This window comes from Hippopotamus amphibius, chromosome 3 (assembly GCF_030028045.1).
Source record: "Hippopotamus amphibius kiboko isolate mHipAmp2 chromosome 3, mHipAmp2.hap2, whole genome shotgun sequence".
NCBI lineage: Eukaryota > Metazoa > Chordata > Mammalia > Artiodactyla > Hippopotamidae > Hippopotamus > Hippopotamus amphibius.
Genome location: NC_080188.1, coordinates 108,846,373 through 108,874,296, shown reverse-complemented (window position 1 = coordinate 108,874,296; position 27,924 = coordinate 108,846,373). Strand labels below are relative to the sequence as shown.

At 35.6% G+C, this 27,924-nt stretch overlaps 1 protein-coding gene across 1 annotated transcript; it reads right to left on the bottom strand.

Annotated features, from left to right (window-relative positions):
* Nucleotides 1-2,125: 2,125 nt before the first annotated feature.
* On the bottom strand, nucleotides 2,126-27,381 carry LOC130848599 (olfactory receptor 140-like). Its single transcript, XM_057727043.1, has 2 exons — nucleotides 26,657-27,381; nucleotides 2,126-3,077 (listed from the first exon to the last, which is right to left on the bottom strand). The coding sequence occupies exons 1-2, from the start codon at nucleotides 27,379-27,381 to the stop codon at nucleotides 2,126-2,128; spliced, it is 1,677 nt and encodes a 558-aa protein (XP_057583026.1).
* Nucleotides 27,382-27,924: the final 543 nt, after the last annotated feature.

Below are 27,924 nucleotides of genomic sequence, written 5' to 3'. Positions count from 1 at the left end.
TTATTGCAGCACTATTTACAATAGCCAGGACATGGAAGCAACCTAAATGCCCATCAACAAATGAATGGATACAGAAGATGTGGCATATATATACAATGGAATATTACTCAGCTATAAAAAGGGATGAGATGAAGCTATATGTAATGAGGTGGATAGAACTACAGTCTGTCATACAGAGTGAAGTAAGTCAGAAAGAGAAGGACAAATATTGTATGCTAACTCACATATACGGAATCTAAAAATGGTACTGATGAACTCAGTGACAAGAACAAGGATGCAGATACAGAGAATGGACTGGAGAACTCGAGGTATGGGCGGGGGCGGGGGGTGAAGGGGAAACTGAGACGAAGCGAGAGAGTAGCACAGACATATATATACTACCAACTGTAAAATAGTCAGTGGGAAGTTGTTGTATAACAAAGGGAGCCCAACTCGAGGATGGAAGATGCCTTAGAGGACTGGGGCAGGGAGAGTGGGGTGGACTCGAGGAGGGGGGAGTCAAGGAAGGGAGGGAATATGGGGATATGTGTATAAAAACAGATGATTGAACCTGGTGTACCACCAAAAAAATAAAAAAAATAAAAATAAAAAGTACACTCATGTACTGGAACCACTTTGAAATTTATTTAAGAAGAAAAAAAAAAAAAAAACTATTTAAATTAAGCCTGAAACGGAGAAGAGTTTGAAAACAATCAGGCTTTCATTTGAGACCACAAAGAGCTTTGTGCTTTTTTATTTCCACCAAACAAAGACAGATCTAGGAGTCATTAAAAAAAAAATATTGACTAGATTTAGGTCAAAGAGTATTTCTGCTAGGTTTCCCTCCAGGAGTATTGTAGTGTCAGGTCTTACCTTTAGATTTTAGGCCATTTTTTTGTTTACTTTTGTATATGGTGTAAGAGAATGCTATTGAAGAGGTACTCCTTTCTCCATCTGTCTCCTTGAGATGGATTTGCACAACTTAATAAGCACAGTCACCCCAGTACTATGCCTTGGCATTGCCGCGTGGTCAAATTGTGGAAGAAATTGCTCCAGTTGACAACTAAGTTTGACAAAGTGACATTTGTGAGAAGTAACATGAGTTGGAGTGTCATAGTCAGTGAAGCTCTGATTTACAAAAAGTGTTGCAATAATGTAAGATGTCCTGATATCCTCTAGGTGCATAGAGGAGCATTCCAGGTAACACCAACTCTCTTGAAAGGTCACCTTATCCACTTTGCTTTTAAGAAGATCAATATTAGTACTTGTTTTCACTAATGGAAAAAACACCTGAAATGGATGTTTGATTTCAAAAACTTCTGTTACCATACTAGTGTTAGGCATTTGTAACAGTAAAGTGGTATAACTTGAACTTTCAAAAGGAAGAAAAAATATGTAACACTGAAATGTATTGCTACATGTGAGACAAGGGTATATGTTGACACTATCAACTTGAAGGACAAATTGAATCATTAAGATTGTGGATAATTTTCTTATCTATACACAAACATACCACAAACAACTAAGGGTATTTCAAAAAATATAGCAAATGAAGGCTAAGTTCAAAATTTCCAGCTTATTATTTGTGCATGGAAACAATTAGATTGGGAATTATTCTTCTCTCTTTTTGTGGGTGTTTCTCTTTTCCTTTTTTCAAATTGATAGTACAAAAAAAATTTTTAGCTGTGCTTTCCTCATTCAACTATCCCTTCCCTGTGTACCTACCTAAGAATTTCTACACTTTATTTCCTTTACTGAAGGCTAACTCAAAATAGAAGAAATTCTGAGATCAGTGTCCTATGGAAAAACACATTTTAGCCAAATAACATGTATGAAGAATTTAGAGAAGTAGCAGTGAGACTCTGGAGAAAAACTTATTGTACAGTCATCAAAGTAGGGGTTTATAGTTGTTCTTCCAGCTACCTAATCTGTGAATGTGAACATCTAAGCCTCTGGAAAGTATATTAAAGGCTATCAAAATACCTAAATTATGTCCAGACAATATTAAATAATCACTAAATATTAGTTTCTGGGATTTTTTTTTCTGTCAATGATCTGAAAAATTTCTTGCATTCTATCACAATTTACATCAGGTACAATTATCCCTATGTACATAAATCATCAGTTTCTTGGCCTCATGAACAGCCTAAGTAACTATTTTCTTCAACAAACTCCTCATGGCAATTTTCACCTCTGTATTTCTTGCTGTGTAAATAACAGGATTTAACATGGGGCTGAGGATTGCAAAGAACACAGTCACCAACTTGTCTGCAGGATAAGTGGCCACAGGACGCAAGTGGGTGAATATACAGGGGACAAAAAAGAGTACCATTACTGTAAAGTGGGAGCCACATGTAGAGAAGGATTTATGTTGTCCTTCAGAGCCATGGGATTTCAGGGAGCTCAAGATGACTGTGTAGGAGATGAGTAGCATGAAGAAAATGAGCAAGCACATGCCCCCACTGTTAGCTGCCACCACCATTCCAAGCCTGTAGGTGTTGCTGCAGGCAAGTTCTGACAATGAGAAGAAATCACACATGAAGTGGTCAGTGACATTGGGACCACAGAAGGTCAAGTCCATCATGAAAAGAATCTGCACAGTGGCATGCAAGATTCCACCAATCCAGTCCAGCAGTGCCAGGAGCTGGCAGAGCCCCTGTTGCATGATGGTTGTGTAGTGCAGAGGCTTGCAGATGGCTACATAGTGGTCATAGGCCATGACAGTAAGGACGATGGTGTCTGATCCTCCCAGTAAGTGTCCCACAAAGAGCTGAGTCAGGCAGCCCTCACAAGAGATGGTTCTCCTCTGGTATAGCAGGTCAGAGATCATCTTGGGGGTGGTGACAGAGGTGAAGGAGACATCTATGAAGGACAAGTGAGTGAGAAAGAAGTACATGGGAGCAGAAGGTGTAGGGCTGGGGGAGACGGTAATGACAATGAGCAGACTGGTCAGGACAGTAAATGGGAAAATGAACAAAAAGACAATGAAGGGTGTTTCCTGCAAGTGTGGATTCTGTGTGAGTCCCAAGAGAATAAATTCAGTCACATTGTTGGGAGGTGTGAGGAGCCCAATTGAGGATGTAACATCTTCCTGGGGCCTGAATTATATACAAAGGAATAAAGAATGATAGCTATTAATCATGAAAGAATTATCGTTTGAATTTCTTAGAACACAAACAGAGCAGTCACTGTAACTGTGGATCACGTCCTTGGCCCTTTTGCCCCAGTACTTGTTTAAATATTTGCTTAGCTCCTCTGTCATGGTTTTCATCTCTTCAGACATCTAGTACTTGTCACCTATAAAATATTTGTAGTGCAACATTAGATGTGTAATTTACTGAGAAAACACTGGGCTATCTACATGAGATCTGGATTCTCCTCCTGGTTTCAACTCCATGAGATGCTGCAAAGTCCTCTCAGCGTCTCATGCTTCCAAGTCCTCTGCTGTCTCTATGAGGTAACAAACTTTAACTCTCAGACGTAGCTTATAAGCAGAGAGTTGCCACACACAGGTAAGAGCCCCTCTTCCATGAGAATTTGCATCTGAACCCTCAGCTCTATGGAGGTATAACATGGTGGAGAGAAAGACATCGTCAATAAATATCACAAGCAGCGGGTTTAGGGAAATATCTGTAAGTCACTGTTGACACCCTCTACCTGGTACCAACCAGAACACAAAAACTATTCAACTGTGTTTCCTCACTAACCATAGTGCCTGGCATGATCTCTGCAGTGTCTGAAACCTATTAGGTGATGAGTAAATTCTCATTGAATTGCCATTCACCATCAGTAAGAATATGTCTGCTTCCAGAGAGCCATAACCCTTGGAGGAGTTAAAGTGTTCTTTTTCTCCTGCTCTGTTTATCATTACTATCTACTTATAGGAAACAAAAGTAACCATTTGATAGGAAGCCACACTCTAGTCTAATAGTTTCTGACACACCATATGGGGTAAGTATGAAAATATTTAATTGCCTCTAGGAAAAAGTATGCACTGGGTCTTTTTACTTTGAGGATAATTATAGTGTTTGTTAATGGATTTTTTTTTTATTCTTCAACATTCTGTCCCACATTTTAACATAGTCATATTCAGTAACTTTGCAGCTTCTATAGACTTGGATAAAAAAAATAAAAACTCTTGCACAGGTTTTCAGTAACAAGGATATTTCAAGCAGACAAAATCTTTATTTTCAAAGTTCTGAAAATAAAATTTTTATGTGGAGAACAGAAAGAGTCTGCTAGGGAGGATAGAGAGAAGAATAATGTACTATGCATATATACACATATACATAGGCTAACACAAACACATGTAAAATCAGTTAATATAAATATCTGCTACAAGTACACACATTCAACAAATATTTGTTGAACACATTATGTATATGAATGTATATTTGCTCTCACAAAATCATGAAGAGTGTCCCTGTTAATGCCCTTAAATGCCTGAAATTTCATTACCAAAAAGCAGCAGCTCATCCATCCATGATAGGAATGACCTTCTCTTTCCTTTATGTTTCTGCCACATGCCTTCTCATTCCCTCTTCCCCATCTTCCCATAGCATCCATGTTCTATCATTCCTGGTTACAGGGTACTGCATTGCTAATGTAGTGAAATATCTGGGGACATAAATTTGCCAACGAAAAGAGAAGACATAAGTATAATAAAATGTATTCTGTAAACAATGTCTTTCCTCTCAAAGATAAATGGATAAAGAGTGTTGTATTTTAATTATCCAAAATGAAAACAAAATTGTAAGTCAAATATACTCTAATAAAAATTAATTTAAAAAATGAAAATTATACTTATGAGCAAACAAATTACATCAGCTTCATTGCATTTTCTTATTCTGAAATGGGATACCCCAACAAATCAGAAAAGGGTATCGTGTATGTAAAGCACAAATTAGACATAATTAGTATAATAAAAGTGTTTTAGAAATAACTATGAAGAAATGGAAATTACTTTTTCAATTTTCTTTGGTTCCACAATACTCCTCTAGAAATAAACCCTAACGGAAAATATTTTTAAAGGAATTTTTTAAAAATGTGTTCAACATAATTATTAATCAGTAGAAAATTTAGAAATCATATGGAATGTTCAACAGTAGAGAAATTTATGATTGGAATATAGTGCATCTCTTTGAATAATGCAGTTTTTAACAGAGATATTTTAAAAAATTGTGCAATATCACAGGAATATTCTTAAACTGTAATATAAAGTGGAGACAATTTTGATTGAAAATTTGAATTGTTTAATTCTAATTTATTTTATTCTTCTTCTTGCTAATTTATGTATATATATATCAATAAGAAAAAAGACCCTAAAATATTTCTACTTATAAATTGGTAGTATTATACTTGAAACTATCTTTGTTGATGTTCTGTATTGCAAGAAAGGTAAAATTTGTGATAATAATGCCAGGTAGGTGAGGATGACAGGTGACAATATGATTTGTAAGATCAATTTAAACCTTAGAGGCTCTGATTATGCAATTTCCTGGAAAAGAAAAAATCTCACCTATGAACTTGTCTTGCATAGGTCCATGGCCAAGGCCCCAGGCAGCTGTTAGCTCACCAAGAAAGAAGTAAAGTTGTAAGATTTAAAAATGCCAACTAGCTCAACTATAATAAATGTCTTTGTTGGTTTATAAATGGTACCTTTGGATGAACATTAAAACTGCTACCACATATACTGTTTGTGGGCAAATTCTGTAAAGCCTCTTAGCTGTGGCTAATAGGACCTCAGTGGTATTTCACTACAATTAGCACATCTTTCCAACAACCTAATTGTTTCATGAAGTTAACTGAAAAGCAGAAGAGAACTTTTATGTCACTCAATTATTTTTGAACTCCTTGAGTATACATGAAGACAAAACACTATGACACGAAGGAAAAAATAAAATAAAAAACAGTTGATGACTTATGAATTTAGGTATTTGAAAACATATAAGCTTGTTATGGAGCCTGAATATTTAGTAGTGTGTAAATTAAACATTTAGGTATGTAACTATCTGATATTTAAATTTTAATAATAATAATTTTTAATCTACTATTTATGAAAACCATAGTTTTAAAATATTGTTTTTCAATACACATTAAGTGATAATTATGAACCCTATTATAATGCTGGCACTTCACACCTAGTGAAGTCTACAGTACTTCTTCAAAGTAGTTGTTTCCTGTACCAATTCTGGAGTTAGAGTAACATGATAATGATGAAAATAATTCCTTTATTCAATTATACTCAGCATGGGAAATACATTTATTTCTGTCATTTAAAATTAATAGCATAATATCTATATAGAATAGAAAAATAAACAATACTATTCATAATTTATAACAAGGAGATGTAAGAGAGGGAATAAAAAACCATTTGCCAAGGGGGAATACGAGGCCAGGCCACTAAATTCTGGGCTAGCACCCTAGTTATTGTTTCACAAATAAAGTGTCATTACAGGTAATGTTGCCACCAACTGTAAGGCCCATTGCAATTATCTACTCAAAGAAATGTACTGATAGTTGACATTGTTTTATAAATAAATGGAATTCAATTCAACTGAGAAATATTCATGTATAGAACCACAGTCACATACCATGTTCAAACACGCTTGCATTAAAAAGAGGAAATATAAATTGTAAATAACTCTGGATTGAGAATTTGGTCACTGTGAGCAGCATGTGTCATGAAAGTGAAGAGTTTAAGAAAACTGAAATCATATGACCAAACCTAGTTTGATAGGACACTTTAATATTATAGTTCAGTAATAGAATAGTAAGAATATGTGTGATGGCAAATGTTAAAGACAGTCATTCATGATGATTTGGAACTAGCAAAAGATCTGTAAGGGATATGGATTTTGTGAAGTGTCATAACTAATGTGTCTTGAACCCTTTTTTCAACTCTGGAATGAAAGCCAGAGTCAGATCAGAGAATTATCATTTACTGACAAATTAATTATTTCCAACTTCATAAAAGGTTGAAACCCATTCACAATGGCCCATTAAGTGGTCATCCAGTCTCTACTTAAATAACTACAGAGCTGTGTAGAGAGATTGCTGTGGAGCCCTGACATCTACTAGTCCTGCTCCCTAAGCCCTAGAGAAGTACAAAATAGAAATTGAGAAGAATTAGGTCTAAAACAGTAAAGGTTACCCATGAGAATCATTTTTAAAAAGAGGAGTTCCTGGAGTTATACCAGAAAATTTGTTTCCTGAATGCAAATCCAAGGACAGAGTGGTTTAAAACCCTAGAAAGACAGCCACACAGATTTTCAAATTTGAAGGGCTAACCAGAATGAAAGCAGGAGAAATTATGTATAGATCTTATCATAGTTGATCAGAAACTAGTTGAGGTGTGGTTGGATATTTGATAGGATCAGGGAGTAATTTCACAAAAAAACAGATACCTGCCAAAATGTTCTTATGGCAGCTTCATTCATTTCAATAGGTAGAGAAGCATGTTCTCAAAGTAAAGCAGCACTCAAGAGCAGAGGTTATATTGTCTTAGTCTAATCCAAAGACTTTCATCCTGGAAGGATATCTCCTAAGTTGTTTACCAGGAATGTAAAAGTTTTGGGAGGCAGACTGTTGTCTCATAAGTCTTCCAGTTTTACTTCTAATTGAAGTACAAGCAAGTATAACAATACTTATGGTAAAAGACACATTGGCTTGGGCAGAATCACAGAACTTGTAAACACACTGCAAGTTTCCTAGGTAAAAACTACTTGTAGAAATAAGGAAAGATGACTAAGGTTAAAGATGATGGCATAGCGTGAAATACAACTCAAGTCTCCTGATCCTGAAACTAGTTTTCTTACTCTCTATTATATTTTCCTTACCATAATATGCTTGCTAAATATTGTTGCATCATGATATCCATTGATTTCTTCAATAAGGTATATGGTACCCATATAGGAGGATGCTGGATCTTTCTGACCAGAGAGGAGACTACAAACCTATCGACATATATGAGGGTGAGTCAAAAATTATCTACACTCCAGTTATATTAAAACTTCTGTTGTCTACACTGTCTCATCAGTGCTTTCTGTTTGAGGCTACTTTCTCCCCAGTCATTGCTGTGCAGGTGTGAATGTGTTACATCGGTTCATTTGTAACTGAAGTGCGAGCCAAAATGGATGCCCCATGTGTGATTTGCATGAAAGAAAAGCAGCTTGCAGTGATTCTTTTTTTTTTGTGGTCTGAGGGTGTACATTGTGCTGTTATTTATCGAAGACTTTGTGCACAGTTTGGAGAAAGTGTTTTATGGTGAAGTGTATATGAATGGCTAGAGAAGCTCAAGGAAGGTCACGCAAGTGTTAGCCATCAAGAAGGTGCTGGATTCACTTCTGATGAAGTGAAGACAGCAGTGCATTCGTGGCTAGCAGCTCAGCCTAAAATATTTTTTAGTTAGGGAATACGAAAGCTTCTTGACAAATGGACAAAGTGTATTGAGAAGCAAGGAGATTATGGTGAAAATGATGCATTTGCTTTTTCTAAGATAAATTAAGGTAAATTCTACAACCAGAGTGCAGATAATTTTTGACTCACCCTTGTACATACATTTATATCTTGGTAGCAGACTTCATTTTAGAAAAGAGCCAAAATTAATTACAAGGAAATCTTATTGGGCAAAAATTTTTGCAGAGAAGTACTTCCCTTGTTTAAATGTAGAGTAATGATTCCTGTTTTTTTTCTAAATATATATATAGCTTATAAATAATCTCCTAAAGCATTTTTCAAAGAGGATTCCAGATTCCAGGAACTAAGTATAAAGCCTTCTTTCTAATAGTGAAATTGTTTTACAAATACATTGTACTGTGTGATTTTGAAAAAAAACCTGCACTTAATTGGTACTAGTAATTGTTAACCTAATGAAGGGTCACTTCCTATGGTATATAATCAAAAATATTTTTATATCCCAAAACATAATCAAAAACTTGAGCAAAGGAATTGTGTATAATGAAAGATCACATGATGTGGAATAAGAGTATGTGAGCCCAATGCTGACTTACATGTTCTATGATCTAATTAATCTTTCTGATCCTCCAACTTTTTTGTAAATAAGAACACTAAACTATAATTTTATAATGTTCTGACCATCAACTTTTTCACATCAGTTTAAATAGTGTACAATTAATTTTTATAAGCACTAACAACATTTCCCAAGAGAACAAAAAATCCAATATAATTATAAATATTACGTATGTCGAGTGTGCCAAGAGAGTATTTGTAAGTATCTTCATTCTATTTTATATTCCACACCATCTTAGACACGAGTAGGCCATACAGCTTTCTGAGAACCAAATGCTTCTGTACACAGGAACATTATAGGAATAAGTAATTATCATGGAAAATTTTTAATTTACTACAAAACAAGAGAGGTTCTGATGAAACTGTCTTTTCTCTGATATCCTTTGAGATGTTTGAAAGAGAATAAAACTTGGATTTAGAAGAATGCATATCTGAATACTAGCTCTGTCTCTGAAATTGTGTAGACTATTTAGCTTTTTTGAGCTTTATTCTTCCTCATCTGTAAATGTGGATAATCATAATAATATCTACCTTGCAGAAGTTCTGTTAGTGTCAGGTGAGAAGTACGGGGAGGGCTTTGTAGTAATAAAATATGAAAATGCAAAGAATATGACAGAAATGAAATCATCATCTTGGTTCATTTATTATCTGAAATTTAATTCCATTTAATGACATTTCACTGGCATTCTTTACCACTGTATTCCTTACTATGCAGGTAACAGGGTTTAACATGGGTGTAACAGGGAGTATAGAATACTGCTATGGTTTTATCTATGGGAAAATTAGCTCCCATCATAGATACATAACAATACAGGGCAGAAAGAGCAAGACAACAGCTGTGATGGGGAAGCTATCAGTAGACAGGGCTTGTGTCCTCCCTGCAGAACTGTAGGTCCTTAAGGAGCACAGGAGGACCACACAGGATACCAATAACTTTACAAAAGTGATCACAGGGATTCCCCCACCCTTGGTAGGAACTACCAGACCAGCAAGGAAAGTGTCCTTGCAGACAAGTTGTATCAGGGGAGAAATGTCACATGAGGTGATCCATGATGTTGGGGCAATAGAACGGGGGCCAGGAAGTGACTAGAATCTGTCCCATTGAGTGGAGAAAACCCACTGCCCAACTCACCTCCACCAGGAGGCAGCATATGCTGTGGTTCATGATGGTCACATAGTGCAGAGGTCTGCAAATGGACACGCAGTGGTCACAGGCCCTGACCACAAGGTGGACAATCTCTGAAGCTCCAAAGAAAAGTTCAGGTAAAGATCTTTTCCCTGCAGCCACTGAATTAGACAGCTTTTTTTTTTTCTTCTTTTTTGGCCATGCCAGTTGGCATATAGGCTCTTAGTTCCCAGACCAGAGATTGAACCCGTGCCTCCTGCAGTGGAAGCACAGTCTTAATCCCTAGATTGCCAGGGAAGTCCCGGAATTAGACAGTTTTGGAATCACCGAGCAAATCAGCTAGCAATTAAAAGATACAGAAAAGGAATAGCAGGCATCTATCAAGGACAAGAAGGCCAGGAAGAAGTGCAAAGGGGAGTCCAAAGTCTGGACTGCAGATGGTACTAACCTCAGTGAGCAGGTTGCCTATGACAGTGGCAGTGTGGGTGACAAGTAACACCAAAAATAGAATCCTCCACACCTGAGAAATCTGTGTAAGTACCATTAGAACAAATTCAGTCACATTCTTCCCGTTGTCTTATATTTCAATGCAGATCATGAATTCATAAGCAGGGAATTGATTTAATAAAATAAGACAATATTTTCACTAACAAGGTGATGAGAAGTTAATATGTTGGGCTTTTGATATGTCCAAAACGTTTTAATAATAGAAGCTCTTTTCTCCCCCATGGTGTCCAAGAGGAGAAGAAACATGATATTTTTTCTATTTTCTAAAAAGTGTGAACTTTTGAGGCTGTTTTATTCAGCTTATTACAAGGATGCTCAAATCCTTCTTCCACATCTTCTGACAAGTGGTCCCTGGGACTTTGCTGGAGGATATTCAGGCACAGGGAGTTCACCAAGTAATAAATCTGATTACTTCTCAGCAAATAAGAAATGTTAAAAACACTTCCTGAAATATTAATGTAAATACCTGTACAACTATTGGTTCTGGTTCTGCAAACTCTTGATACATAGTTTACGACTACCTCACCCTCCTCTTTCATTTAAGAGCCACTTAAATAAGCTGAAGGGGGGAGTGTTGGGGTGGGATGAATTGGGAGATTGAGATTTCCATATATACATTACTAATAAGAAATATATATATATATATATCAAATTGTATACTTTAAATATATGCAGTTTAGTGTATGCCAATTTTATCTTAATAAAAGTTCTTTATTTTTTTTCATTTTTTAAATTTTATTTATTTATTTTTTGAGGTACTCAATAAAAGTTCTTAGAAAAACAAATTAAAAAACACTGTAATAAAAAATAAAACCCTTAGAAAAATCTACTTCTGACTGCTTTTGTGAAAAAAGCAGTCAAATTATTTTGTAGAATAGATTGTATGTAATAATACTCTTATTTAACACATTTTTGTTCTACCTTAAAATTGTCAATAGAAATAAATGGAGTGATATCTTAAAAAATAAAAAACAAAAAAAGAAAAAGAAAAAAAAAAAAAACAAAACCAGGTATCTCACGTTAAGGAATTTAAAGCTTTTCTATGTATGGGAAGATTCAAGTGTCTAGGCTAACTAAAATCATTCCTTTGGTATGCACCTCAGCTGTCTGGGACCAGTATCCTGTGCTATCTCAATCCCAGTCTCCTCAAGGTACACTGTCAGGGATGGTTGCAGCAGCTGACTGCTATATGGTTGTGGGGGGGAACCTTGTTTCTATCCTGAGTTCCCTCAGGGCTCACCATTGGAGGGCTGTAATGTGATGGTTTGATGACTACAACATCCTCTGTTTACTGAAATGGCAGGCAACTTTTATTGAAAAAAAAAAAAAGAAAAGAAAGTCTAAGAGAGAAGTTCTGTGTGTCTTGTTCACATGTTTGTCACCAGCACTTGGTTCAGATTCCGGTTTATACTGGTGTTCAAAAAACTTAAGTGAATAAAAAGTTGGAAGACTCTCATTTCCCCTGTGTTTTCTTTCTTTCTTTCTTTTTTTCCAGCTAACTCCAAGAAAAGTGTTTACTCTCTTACTTCAAAAAAACAAAAAAACAAAAACAAAAAAATGACTGAATGGATGGTTGGAATGTTAACAAATATATATTTCACCCATTGAGATCTCTCCCTTTCTTCACCCTGAACACCTGTCTTCCCTGGTCTGCTTCAATAAGCTCTCTGCTTTCTGGCCAAGAGGTAGCATAGCTGGAAGGCAGATGAGAAGAAAAGTTGGAATGTCCTGGTTCTGCTGTCCTGGTTCCCTGTTGGGTTTGTCAGTGGCTGGGTGCCTTGAACTGAGGCTGCACTCTTTCAGATGCACCTTCTGGGTTCCTGAGACTTTTCTCTCTACCCTTGCTCTCCCAGGTCCTATTGTGTTGATTCACCCAGGGATGAGTATTAACTTAGAATCTACTTCAAGTAATCTCCAGAAAGATTTGAGTATTTCTATTTGCACAAAGTACAATTACCTTGGTAAAGAGTCACAGATTTCTCACAGAAAAAATAGGTTGAAGATTTACACCGCCTATTTGTGATGATATTACAGAGTTCCTGTTCAAAAATAACTGATGACTCCTTATTCAAAATCTCTGGATTTGGAAATTATCCACATCTGGTGATTGGGTGAGGAATCATCATTTTCTGAATTGAATCCTGGTCATTTGAATTAAGACCTCTGTTCACCAAACCCAGGTCACATTTTATCATCATCATCATCATCATCATCATCATCACCAACATCAACTTATATTAGCTGGCTTGTATTATTTCCATAACAAAATACTACAGACTCTGTTGTTTTTTTTAAAAAAATGACATTTACTTTCTCACAGATCTAGATGCTGGATGTCCGAGATCAAGGTGACAGCAAAGTTGGTTTCTGGTGAGGTCTTTCTTCCCAGCTTACAGATGGCCACCTTCTCACTTTGTCTTCATAGGGTCTTTCCTTTTAGCAAACATGAGAGAGGTATCTCTGGTGTACATTCCATTTCTTCCAAGTTCTATTGGATTAGTGCCTCACTCTTATGATCTCAAGGATTACCACCAGTTTCAGTCCACTATTCAAGGCTTTCCAGACTATACATCAGGTTTACGAGTGAAGAAACTTTTCAGAATACTTCAGCCTCAGCCAGTTTCTAATGCAACCTGATAAGAGATGTTGAGCCTGAAGTACCCAACTTAACTGTTTAAATTCTAGATCTATAATCATCTGAAATAATAAAGCGAATGTTAGTTTTTCAAAATACAAACCTTTGTGGTATTTTTTTTAATATGGCAATGATATCAGAAATATAGAGTAATTTAAACACTATACCATTTGGCTCATGGATAGATACACTAATTGAACAAAATAGAAAGCTAAGAAATAGAATAATGGATAAATAGATTTTATATATGAAAGTGGAGGTATTGCAGTGTTGTTGGAAACAGAATGTTGTTACCCAGTCAGGTCAGGCTGCTTACCACTTGAAAAAGGTCAATACTCCAAAATTTGTTAGATAGGAAAGCTGCTTTTAATCTGAATTCCAGCAATCTGGGGAGATGGTGGACTCAGTGCCCACCCCCGAACCACTTCTGAAGATTCTGCTGGGCCATGATAATTTTAAATGGAAGAAGGGAAGTAATCTCAATTAATCATTGAGATGGTGGGTCACATTTATCAACATCCTCCACTGCACACAGACTTGTTGACTTCTTGTGACATTCCTCTAGATATTATATTGGTCAGTGTTTGGTCTCACAGTTTGTTTAGGAGATTTCTGAAGGGGAACCTAGGAAAGAGATCTGAATACCTGTTTATTTTTTCTTCATTTCTACTTCTTTGATCTATAGAAAGAACCAACAAGTTAGGCAAGATACTGTGTGATTAAAAGATTTGAAGGTGTGCTTGGGCTAAGATGAGCAGAACATGGGGATGACTGCTTAAAAGTTAATTACCATATAGATTTGCTAAAGTGAAAAGGAAAGTGGATTCCTGCCGAGGGCAGTTTCCTTCAAAGAGCTGCTTCCAATTGCATGGATATATGATTAAATATCTGCACTCACAGTGAAGAAGATACAGGTGCATTTGTAATGGAAAATAAAAAAACACATTTCATAGAAGTTGCCTGAGTATTCAAGTGATAACTTCTGGTAGAGAGTCTAAACTTTCGACCTGTTGATCACTTACAACACTTAAGTGTTTATAGCTGGTTTTACACCATTTCCATTGTCGTCTGTTGAGTTTGTCAGAATAGTAAACATATTTTATTAATATTTATATCATGTGTGCCTTATGCATTTTAAGAAGTCAATAAATATTTGAAAATTAAAAAAATATTCTCATGAACATAATGGTAATAAACTATTCAAAACTATTAATGTGGCTCAGATTGATACAAAATTCTATAATTTTAGCAATATTGAACTTTATTAAAAATAAATATATCTGCTTCAAATATTTGTGAGATTCTTCAAATCCCTTAACATAGTCAACGAAAACAAGTAAATCTTTAAAAATAATAAAAATATACATAAACCCATGATAAGTATCCCATAATGAAAATAAAATAAAATTATTAGATCTTAAACAGGAGCTAAGAGGGCAGGGCCCAACCTTTTAAATAATGATATAGCCATAGAACATAACAAAGACAGGTTAGAACCAACTGGGTCCAAGATGGTGGAAGATTTGACTTCCAGTAGGATTTGAGCCTCATTATACACCCTTATTGTAATACAGTAGCTAAATGACACACTCACCAGCACTACGACAGTTCTGTTGCCAACCTAAAGGTCAAAAAGTAGATTGTGAATCACTAATCATTAGAGAAATGCAAGTCAAAGGCACAATGAGATATCATCTCACACTGGTCATAATGGCCATCATCAAAAAGTCTAGAAACAATAAATGTTGGAGAGGGTGTGAGGAAAAAGGAACTCTTCTGCACTGTTTGTGGTAATGTAAGTTGGTACAGCCATTATGGAAAACAGTTTGGAGGTTCCTTCAAAAACTAAAAATAGAACTACCATATGACCCAGCAATCCCACTACTGGGCTTATACCCAGAGAAAACCATAATCCAGAAAGAAACATGTACCATAATGTTCATTGCAGCACTATAGGCAGGACATGGAACTGACCTAAATGCCCATCAACAGATTAATGGAAAAAGGAGATGTGGCACATATATACAGTGGAATATTACTCAGCCATAAAAAGGAATGAAATTGAGTTATATGTAATGAGGTGGATAGACCTAGAGTCTGTCATACAGAGTGAAGTAAGCCAGAAAGAGAAAAACAAATACAGTATGCTAACTCATAAATATTGAATCTAAAAAAATGGAACTGATGAACCCAGTGACAGGGCAAGAATAAGGATGCAGATTCAGAGAATGGACTAGAGGACATGGGGTTGGGGGGAGCAAAGGAAAGCTGATAGGAAGTGAGAGAGTAGCATAGATATATTTACACTACCAACTGTAAAATAGATAGCTAGTGTGAAGTTGCTGTATAACAAAGGGAGATCAACTTGATGGTGGGTGATGCCTTAGAGGGCCAGGGCAGGGAGGGTGGGAGGGAACTGTAGGAGGGAGGGGATATGGGGACATATGTATAAATATAGCTGACTCACTTTGATGTACATCAAAAGCTGGTACAAGTGTGTAAAGCAATTATATTCCAATGAAGAACTTTAAAAAAAGTGGATTGTGGCCCAATTCCTGGAAATCTATGCCCCTTCCTTAAAATAGTTGGAATGATCCTCCCACTCATTAATGTAAGAAATTACCCAGAATATTAAAACTAACCATGTCATATTTCAAGGCTCTCTCACCTTCTGAGATGGGCCATGGTCTGTCTCTTGAGTGTGTTTCTCTCCAAATAAATCCACTTTTACTTATCACTCTGTCTCTGAATCTTTCACAATGAAAAAGACCATTAAATCCATCAGGAACATATTGGTAAGCCAGTCAGGAGATTTTGGTAAGGCTCAGCCTCTCGCGTTCTTTGGGCTGTGACAAATTCAATAACATAAGAGAGAAAAACAAACCATTTATATGGCATGAAAGGTATAAAATACTAGGAAACACTTTCAACTGGCCAGATATTGGAAAGTATGTACTCTGTAATTTTGAGTTTCATTCTGGATCCTTTTGAAATGTATGTGCAAATTTCATGCCTAAGTATGTTTTTATTTAACTGTCTATATAGTAAAATCCATTTGCCATGTGAGCAATTTTTTTAAATAATTGCATAGTGACCATAAGAATGAATCAGCAAATTTTTTGAGGTCCTAATAAACACCTAACCAGCTCCCCAGATTTTTTTAAAAGACAAATTTTAAAGAAATACCACATTTTCCAAGTCAATTTCTTCACAATTAAAAAAAAAATGCTACCTCTACACTGTGAAAATGGTCTAACAGACTGTGGGGACAAATAGAAGAAAAAACATTATGAAAGCCAGTGCATTGCTGGTCTCATGTATAGTCTTTGTAAGTTTTATTTGGTATTATTGTAGAATTTTTCAGGGGTGGCCCTGGATGTCTGCAGTTTACTTTATAACTTGGGTTCTATATTCTGTTTTGGAGTATCAGTCTCAGAATCTATACTTACTAACTGTGTGGCCTGGGTAAATTACTCAACATCATCTGTGTAATGAGACTCATAATGTCTTCTAACACACAGGATGATTTATGGATTCAATAGGATAATGCTAATAAAGCACTCTGAAAATTGTCTGACAAATAGTAAGCCTCCAATAAGTTAAGATATGATTCACTATTATTTGTTTCCCCATGTAACTTTAGTGCCACATCTCTACAATTCGTTTTACATGAGTTTTCCCCAAAGCCCACTCTTTTCTCTAATTATCCCAAGGAGTATTCACTGAGGGATGGATGGGTTGACTGGGTCATTATTGTACACAACTCTGGAAGCTGTCCTATTTTCACCATTCGTGTTGCTGTGTGGAAATTCTTTTGTCTGTCTTTCTCCATATTTACTTATCTTCTTTGAAATGTTCCTTTAAACATAAAGCTAATCTGAGGGATCATTTTATAAATGAAGAGGGCAAATGGGTGATAATGTGACATCTTCTGTTTCATTTACAGTATTTTTAAGACCCTAAAAATGAAAAATGTCTGCATAATTAACACACAGAAATATATGTTGGTTTATTATTTAAGATTCTGTAAATCATGTATCTAACAAAAGTCATGAATTCTATTAATTTAGACACTAAAATTCACTTTCTCATAAGGTATAAGTACAGGATGATGAGTCTAATGAGTAACTCAATGTCTCTGAACTCAAGTTTTCACATTGTAAGTTTTGAGATTTCCTTTGTAAAAAGAGGCTATTAATAAAATATAAAAATATTATTGGGGTTAACATAGGTTAACTTCCTATACAAAAATGAATAGGAAGTAGAGGTTCTAATAAATAACTATACAGCAGTGTTCATAGCAGCATTGCTCACAGTAGCCAAAAGTTGGAAACAACCCAAATACCCATCAACTAATGAATGTACAAATTGTGCTATATACAGACAATGGAATCCTATTCATTCTTTAATAGGTAGGAAATTCTAATACATGCTACAACATGGATGAACTCTGAAAACATATGCTAAGTGCAATAAGTCAGAGGTGGAAAGGCAAATATTTTATGATCTCCTTTTTATGAGGTACCTAGAATAGTAACATTCGCAGAGACAGAAAGTACATCAGTGGTTACCAGGGCTGGGGAAGGAAGGAGATGAGGAGTCATTGTTTACTGGGTGCAGAGTTTCAGTTTGAGATGATGATAAAATTCCAGAGATGGAGAGTGGTGATGGATGCACAGTAATGTGTTATGTATGTTTTATCACAATAAAAAATTATCAACAAATAAAATATCTACACAGAACCAGAGCATTTAATGGTAGAATGCATAAGGTAACAATTTACAAAGAGCAATCTTAATTTTTTCTCTTATCTTCAACATATAAAACAAGAAAATAGTTGCTGAATTCTCTAAATTATGTAATGCAATCTAAAAAATGTTTTTGTGAAGATCATAGGTATGTCATTATGCTTTGCTATGTATTTTCTCTATTTCAATATGCATTTAAAGAAATCTAAAACAAAATATGGGAGAAAAATACTGTCACGGTACTTATTCCAATAATATTTTAATGAATGGAGAAACTCTATGTATTATATTATTCCTGGAGCTTCTGGCATTGAATGTTTGTGATCATATGAAAAAAAACCCTGCTTCTTAAGAAGCATACGTTATTTATTTTGAGTAATTTTATTCTCCCTATTCTCAGATTAGTGAAGAGTTTTTGTGACTGTGTTATCTGTGTTTCCGTTTCATCTTCAATCATCTGTTCCCAATCCAGGCTTTTCTGATTCGGTCTTTGGTACTTGAAAATGGGTGTTAGTTTGATGATGATAAGGCAGAATTGACACGTCAACCCTGGTGACTGCAGAGAAAAAATCAGGACAGTCACTGCAGCTGGAAATGCTTTGTCACATAAGAATACATCTCTCTGCCTGCACAGAGCATGACTATCTTCTTCAACTTTTGTAAACATTTCACAATTTAGATGATAGACTTATTCAGAGTTGGCTTCAAGAACATAGAGTTGACATAGTTAAGACATTGAATTTCAAATCTATCATTGAAAATATATTTGAAGATCAAATTTATCATAGCATTATTATATTTCACTGACCAAATTAATTGAACAAACCTGTAATAATATTTTTAGTCTATAATGTAGACAGCTGAATCGTTAAAGAAAGAGACTTTATTTTGGATATTTTAAAGCATTTATATGACTATTTTAATATAGTCCATGCCTAGCAAGGTAATGACTTATTTTTCATCCTGACAGTAACATTAATACCCAAGGAGAAATCTTCTCCCAGGTAATGGAGGATTTGACTGGGTACATAGTCAACTATGAATAATAAATCACTTCACCGAGTTGTTACAAGAACTTGTCCACAAGGCTACTTGTTCAAGATCAAATTCACTAGGGAGTCATGCACTAGAGAACTGAGACTTTCCCTGTAACTTTTAGAATTCACCAGTGGTTTATCGCTTTGGTCCACCTGACTTTCCTGTTTTCTCCCCCGTGGTATCTACACCCCCAAGACTTCCCAGTGTTGTAAAGGAAGCCTGCAGTTTCTGCCTCCAACCACACCAAGCCATTGTCCTCCACCACTCCTGGGACCCAAGAGGAATCTGTATCTCTGCTGTCACCATTCCGTTTGGCTCAGCATAGGGTGACTTTGCCATATACAAATGGAAATAAAAGCAATTCTGACTGTCCAGGAGCTAATCTGATCATTCTATCCTGTGGATGACCACATAAAAAGGAAATTTTAGTGTGTTAATCATAGATTATTAAAAACTATAAACTTAAGGGCAAGGAGTTTATTACAATGTATCTTTATTAAAACAAAAAGGTGTATAGTGTTCACAAACTGTGAAAATAGTGTAAGAACTATACACTGTGAGCCCTGGTTACTTTTCCCTTGTACCATAGAAAAATGTATAAAAATTATCAAAAAGCTAATATGCAGGGATATTGCCTTATTTGTCTGTAAAAATGGAGCTGAGTAACATAACTGCTTCTTGGATCTTTGGAATACTTTATCCTGTATTCTTGTTTGAATTCTTCCTCTATTTAAGATATATACATGGAATCGAAGTGTTTATGCAATAGTTCTATCCTTTTGCCTGCAGGTCAGTTGTAATAAATCTAGGATGTGATGATGACTTTGTAATTTGATTTTCTGAAGTCAGACCCTGAGAGGGGAAAATCAAGTAACTTCCATTAAATTATCTGTGCATTTCAAAAAAAAAAAAAAAAAAGAAAAGAAATCAACATGAAATTTCATGAGAGAGATCACTAGAGCTTATGGATCAACCTGAGAGGAGAGTGAAGAAATCCTGAGAAGAGTGCAGGGAAGAGAAGAGGAAAGTAACAATTTCAAGAAAGAACACAACCATAATCACATGTAAAAGAGTAAATCACACTAATTTGAAGTCACTAAAGAAAAAGGTCTGCAATCTGACAAATCAGAGTGTACAGCGAAGTAACTTGAAGGTGTGTAGGATATTAGATGACATTTTCAGAATGCAGCTATTCTGGGGGAGATAAGGTTGAACAGACAGGGAAGGTGCTTTTTGGGGACTTGGCATAAAGTAAAAGAAGGATGTAAGAAGACCAAATGAACGTCCTGAGGAACCAAATCATGACAAAAAATAAACATGCATCACTTTTCTAACAAGAACCTGTCTCTCTATCAGACCTTGGAGGGTTTTCATTGTTATCTTCTTTGCATGGGCTGCTTAGAGGGTCTGCATCTCCATATATATATTTAGTTTAATATTGTATTTTGTAGGTCATCAGGGGCTAGATAAAAGGGTATTTTAATACTTTTCTGAACCAGTTGAAGATTTTACTACATGCTGAGTCTCACCAAAGTCAGTGGTTTACAGCTTACCTAATAAATGGATAAAATCCAGCAACCCCAAATGTTACAGGTAACACTTCTAGCATTTAAAGAATACATCGAAGCACTTGTTCCTCTCTTGCCACTAAATAACTAAAGATGGAGAATTTATCCTTAATTTATGAAAACTATCTGGTATTATCAAAATTTCTATAGACTAATTACTTTTTATGTCTTTTATTATTTTATTTTACTTTATTTTATTTTTTTTTTCATGGAAAGGAATTTTATTGTAATATCATGTGTACATGTCCATCTCAAAGTCCCAATCTATCCCACTCCCCCAGACCTCCCCGTTGGTAGTTCTCTAATTTTGAGAATCTGCTTCTGTTTTGTAAATGTTTATTCATATAATTTTTTTTTTAGATTCTGCAAATAAGTGATATCATGTGATATTTTTCTTTCTCTATCTAACTTACTTCACTTACTATTGTAATCTCCAGGTCCATCTGTGTTGCTGCAAATGGCATTATTTTATTGTTTTTAATGGCTGAGTAATACTCCATTGCATATATGTACCACATCCTGTTTATCTATTCCTCTGCTGATGGACATTTAGGTTGCTTCCATATCTTGGCTATTGTAAACAGTGCTACAATGAACATTGGTATGCATGTATCATTTTGAACCATGTTTTCTCTGGATATATGCCCAGCAGTGAGATTACTGGACCATAGGGTAGCTCTATGTAACTTTTTAAGGAACCTCCATACTGTTCTCCATAGTGGCTGTACCAATTTACATTCCCACCAACAGTATAGGAGGGTTACCTTTTCTCCACACCCTCTCCAGCATTTATTGTTTTTACATATGGTTTGATGATGGTATTCTTACTGGTGTGAGGTGATATCTCTCTGTAGTTTTTATTTGCATTTTTCTAATAATTAGTGATGTTGAGAATATTTTCCTGTGCCGCTTGGTCATCTGTATGGCTTCTTTGGAGAAATGTCTCTTTAGGTATTCTGCTAGTCTTTTGATTGGGTTATTTGTTTGTTTTTTCGTTTCATATTGAGCTACATGAGCTGCTTGTAAATTTTGAAGACTAAACCCTTGTTGGTCGCATTGTTTCAAATATTTTATCTCATTCCTTGGGTTGTCTTTTCATTTTGCTTATCATTTCCTTTTTTGTGAAAAAGCTTTCAAGTTTAAATCCCATTTGTTTATTTTTGTTTTTATTTCCATTATTGGCGGATCAAAAATATATTTCTGTGATTTATGTCAGAGGGTGTCCTGCTTATGTTTCCTTCTAAGAATTTTATAGTATCAAGTCTTACATTTAGGTCTGTAATCCATTTTGAGTTTATTTTTGTTTATGGTGCTAAAAAATGTTCTAACTTCATTATTTTACATGTAACTGCCCAGTTTTCCCAGCACCATTTATTGAAGAGATTGTCTTTCCTTTATGTTATACTCTTGCCTCCTTTGTCATACATTAATTGGCCATAGGTGTGTGGATTTATTTCTGGGCTTTCTCTTCTGTTCCATTGATATATCTATATATAGATCTGTTTTTTGTTCCAGTACCATACTGTTTTGATGACTGTAGCTTTGTAGTATAGTCTGAAGTCAGGGAGCCTGATTCCTCCAGCTCTGTTTTGATTTCTCAAGATTGCTTTGTTTATATGAACTCTTTTGTGTCTCCATACAAATATTAAGATTCTTTGTTCTTATCCTGTGAAAAATGCCATTGGTAATTTGATAGGGATTGCATAGAATCTATAGTTTGCTTTGGGTAGCATAGTCATTTTGACAATATTGATTCTTCCAATCCAAGAACATGGTATATATTTCCATCTATTTGTGTTCTCTTTGATTTCTTTCATTAGCATCTTACAGTTTTTGGAGTGCAGGTTTTTGTCACCTTAGGTAGGTATATACCTAACTACTTTACTCTTTTTGATGTGATGGTAAATTGGATTGTTTCCCTAAATTCTGGTTTTGTTCATTCATTCTTTGTGTATAGAAATGCAAGAGATGTCTGTGTATTAATTTTATATCTGGCAACTTTACCAAATTCATTGATCAGCTCTAGTAAATAGTTTTCTGGTAGCATCTTTAAAATTTTCTAAGGATAGTATCATGTTATCTGCAAACAGTGAAAATTTTACTTCTTTTCCAATTTGGGTTCATTTTATTTATTTTTCTTCTCTGATTGTCATGGCTAAGATATCCAAAATTATGTTGAATAAAAGGAGCAAGAATGGACATCCTTATCTTGTTCCTGATCTTAGCGGAAAAGCATTCAGCTTTTCACTCTTGAGTCTGATGTTAGCTGTAGTTTTGTCATATATGGCTTTTATTATGTTGAGGTATATTTCCTCTATGCCCACTTACTGGAGAGTTTTTGTCATAAATGAGTGTTAAATTTTGTGAAAAGCTTTTTCTGCATCTATTGAGATGATCATCTGGTTTTTACTCCAACTAGTTGATGTGGTGTATCACACTGAATAATTTTTGGATCTTGAAAAAATCCATGAATCCCTGGGATAAATCCCACTTGATAATGTGTTTAATCCTTTTAATGTACTGTTGGATTTAGAGTGATAGGGTTTTGTTGAGTAGTTTTGAGTCTATGTTCATCAGTGATATTGGCCTATAATTTTCTTTTTTTGTGGTATCCTTGTCTAATTGGTATCAGAGTGATGGTGGACTTGTAGAATGAGATTGGTAGTGGTCCTTTCTCTGCAATTTTTTGGAGGAGTTTCAGAAGTGAATTAAGTGAATAAATAAGTTGGAAGACTCTCATTTCTTCTATGTTTTCTTTTTTCTAGCTAACTCCAAGAAAAGCATTTACTAGCATACTTAGAAAAAAAAGTGCATAAATGGTTAGAACGTTAAAAAATTATACTTCTTTCACCCGTTGAGATCTCTCACACTCTCCACCCTGAGCAGCTGTTGACCCTGGTGCCTCCAACAAGGTCCTTTGCCTTCTGGCCAAGAAGTGGCACTAGCTGAACATTGGAAGGTGGGTGAGAAGGAAAGAAGTCATGTCATGGTGTTTATTGTCTTGGTTTTCTGCTGTGGTTTGTCAATGGCTGGTTGACTTTAACTGAGGCTGCACCATTTTGGATGGATATTCTGGGTTCCTGGAAATCTCTCTCCCCTGCTCTCACAGGTTTGTTGTGGTGATGGCTTCCTACTGTTACCAGACCCAAGGGTGCCATATCATCCCTTATTAGTTTCCCTTTCTCTCTCCATAATTTGACAAGTAAACATATAAAACTCTATTAAATCTCCCATTTTAAGTGTGTTGTTGCTTGTTAAAGTCCAATGGGGGTAGAAATGTACTGTTTTTTCCTTTGTTAAGATATAAATATAAATGAGAAAACAGTTTTCTCTGTATAAATTTAGTTTATTCTTAAGGTATGCATGTTTCTTTCAATGTATTGCTGATAAATAAATTTAACTTCTGTTAGGAAAATATATTGTGAAAGAAAGAATTGAAATTCAAAAAAGATTAGTGTGTTATTGATAGCACTACTTTTGGAGTCATAATTCTATGGGGTTTATGCTTTTTACTGACTTTAAGCTATTTTACAATTATTAAAGTAGTGAAAACTTGACAAGAATATAAATAATTATTGTCCATAGAATTTCAAAAGTATCAGATGGAACTTTTTTGTTTTTTGTTTTTTTATATTTATTTATTTATTTATTTATTTACTTATTTTTAGCTGCATTGGGTCCTCATTGCTGCACACGGGCTTTCTCTAGTTGTGGTGAGAGGGGGCTACTCTTCATTGCAGTGCACTGGCTTCTCAGTGTGGTGGCTTCTCCTGTTGCATAGCATGGGGTCTAAGCATGTGGGCTTCTTTAATTATGGCACGTGGGCTCAGTAGTTGTGGTTCATGGGTTCTAGAGCATAGGCTCAGTAGTTGTGGTGCACCAGCTTAGTTGCTCCACGGCATGTGGGATCTTCCCGGACTAGGGATTGAACCCATGTCCCCTGCGTAGGCAGGTGGATTCTTAACCACTGTGTCACCTAGGAAGTCCCATGTTGGGTGGAAATTTGATTGATTTTCCTGATGATTAGTGATAAAGCAAGTTTTGCACTAATTTATAAATTCATAGACATCCCTGATTGAACAATGGTACATTGGATTTTCCTTATAATATCTTATTAGATCTCTCATTAATCAATGAGCTAAATAAAATCTTTGTCATGTGTATAATTTACACTTGCATGAGAGTCATTATTTCACCTTTAAAAAGTCTTTCTACTCTGGTTATTATAATAAAGATTATTTTAGAGAGAGAAGTTAAAAGATATAACACTCTATGTATTCTTACCATGTGTGTTACTTCATCACACATTTTCTGTTTTATTTTGTTTGGCATTTGTTTGTATTTAACCGGTTTGTAGGAATCTCTTTTAACTTACTTTGAAGTGAAATGGTCCAACAACTCTTTCTCATCTCTGTGTCCATTTGTACGTTGTTCAAAATGTTACATGTTTTCAGATGCTAAAGTACTAAAGAAATCAACCCCAAGAAGAGGAGGACTTTGAAAACAACCAGGCTTTAATTTGAGACCAGAAAGAGATTTTTACTCTTTTACTTGCATAAAACAAAGACAGATCCAGGAGACAGTTACAAAATTTATTGCTGTAATTTCTGTCAGAGTATTTCTCCTAGGTTTCCTCCAGGAGGTTTTTAGTGTCCTGTCTCACATTTAGGTCTCATGCATTTTGGGCTTATTTTTGTATACAGTGCAAAGGAATGCTGTTGAAAAGGCACTCTTTTTCCCTTTGTGTATTCTTTCCTCCTGGAGACAGATTTGCACAACTCAGAAAACATAGCCACTGCAGTATCATACTCTGGAATTGCTGTGAGGTCAAATTATGGAAGAAATTGCTCCAGTTGACCCTGAATTTGACAAAGTGACATTTTTAAGAAGAAACATCACTTGGAGTGTTGTAGTCAGAGAAGCTCTGATTTATAAAGAGAGGAGTAATAATGTAAGATGACCTGATATCTTCTATGTGCATAGAGGAGAATTGCCAGTATCCCCCACTTTCCTGAAAGTTCACCTTAGCCACTTAACTCTCAAGAAGATCATCATTAGTACTTGTTTTCACTAATGGGAAAGAAATCTGAAGGGGATTTTTGCTTTAAAATAAATTCTGTTATTGTACTAATGTTGGGATTTTGTAAAAGTGAAGTGGCACAACCTTTACTTTCAAAAAGAAGAAAAAACTTACAGTGCTGAAATATATTGGTACATGTGAGACAAGGCTACAACATATTGACCAAATCTACTTGAAGGATGAAGTAAATCATTAAGACAGCAGGTAATTTTCTTATCTATACATGAAAACATACCACAGGCAACTAAGAATGTTTAAAACAGTAGAATAAATGAAGACTGATTTCAAAATTTCTGGTTTACTTTTTATGCCAAGGAAACAGTTTGTTAATTATTCTTTCTTCCTTTTGTGGGTGCACCTCATTAATTTTGCTAAACTGATAGTTCAAAAAAAAATAAGCCATGATTTCTTCACTCAACTGTCCCTTCCCCAGGTATCTATCAAATAATTTCTATCCCTTATTTGTTACCACAGGCTAGGTAAAAATAAAAGAAGTTCTGAAATCAATGTTCTAAGAAAAAAAAAAAAAACAGTTTCATTCAAGTACAATATATGAAGAGTTTAGTAAAGTAGATGTAATTCCTTTGAGGAAAACGTACTTTACAATTGTCAAACTAGGGATTTTTAGTGTTCCTTACATTCCCTAAACTGAAGTTATGAATATGAACATTGATGCCTCTAGAAAGTATATTAAAAGTTATCAAAATGCCTAAAATATCTCTAGCCAATATTAAATAATTAGCAAATGTTATCTTCTGGGCCTTTTTTTTTCTGTCAATGATGTGAAAAATTTCTTACTGTTTATCACAATTTATGAAATTTTATGACAACTTTATATCACAATTTATCACAGTTTATAGTGAGGTACAATCCTCCCTATGTATATAAACCATTCTTTTCTTGGCATTGTGAAGAGACTAATGTACTCTCCTCTTCAACAGATACCGTATGGCATTTTTCACCTCTGCATTTCTCACTGCATAAATGATAGGATTTAACATGGAAGTGAGGATTCCAAAGAACACAGTCAACCATTTGTCTGTAGGGTAAGTGGCCACAGGACATGTATAGGTGAATATGCACGGGACAAAAGAGAGCACCACTACTGTAAAGTGGAAGCCATATGTAGACAGGGCTTTGCATCTTCCTTCAAAACCATGGGATTTCAGGGAGCTCAGGATGACTATGTGGGAGATGAGTAGTAGCATGGAGGAAATGAACAAGGACATGCCCCCAGTGTTAGCTGCCACCACAATTCCAAGCCAGTAGATATCACTGCAGGCAAGTTCCAACAGTGAGAAGAAATCACACATGAGGTGGTCAATGACATTTGAATCACAGAAGGTCAAGTCCACTGTGAAAAGAATCTGAGGAGTAGCATGTAGGATCTCCCCGATCCAGGTCACCACCATCAGGAGGTGGCAGAGCCCCTGTCGCATGATGGCTGTGTAGTGCAGAAGCTTGCAGATGGCCACATAGTGGTCATAGGACATGACAATGAGGAGGATGACCTCTGATGCTGCCAGGAATTGCTCCATAAAGAGCTGAGTTAGGCAGGCACCCCAGGAGATGGTTCTCCTCTGGTACAACAGGTCATTGATTAATTTGGGGGTGGTGACAGAGGTCAAGGATGCATCTATGAAAGATAAGTAAGTGAGGAAGAAGTACATGGGAGCAGAAAGTGTGGGGCTGAGGGAGATGGTAATGACAATGAGCAGATTGGCCAGCACAGTAAATAGCAAAATGAACAAAAACACAATGAAGAGCATTTTCTGTAAGTGTGGATTATGTGTGAGTCCCAAGAGAATAAATTCATCACATTGTTGGAAGGCATGATGACATCTATTTAGGATCTTATACCTTCTGGGGCCTGAATTACCTACAAAGGAATAAATAATTATACCTATTAATCATGAAAGTATTACAGTCTGAATTTCTGAGAACAAAAACAGAGCAGTCACTGTATCTCTGGAGCATGTCCTTAGCACTTTTGCCCCAGTACTTGTTTCAATTGTTCCTTACTTCCTCTGTAATGTTTTCCATCTCTTCAGACATCTAATACCTGTCACTTATAAAATATCTGTAGGGAAACAATTTATGTGTAATTTACTGAGAAAACACTGAGCTATCTACATAAGGTATGTATTTTCCTCCTTTTTACAACTCCATGCGAGTCTGCTAAGTCATCTCAGTGTCCCATGCTTCCAAGCCCT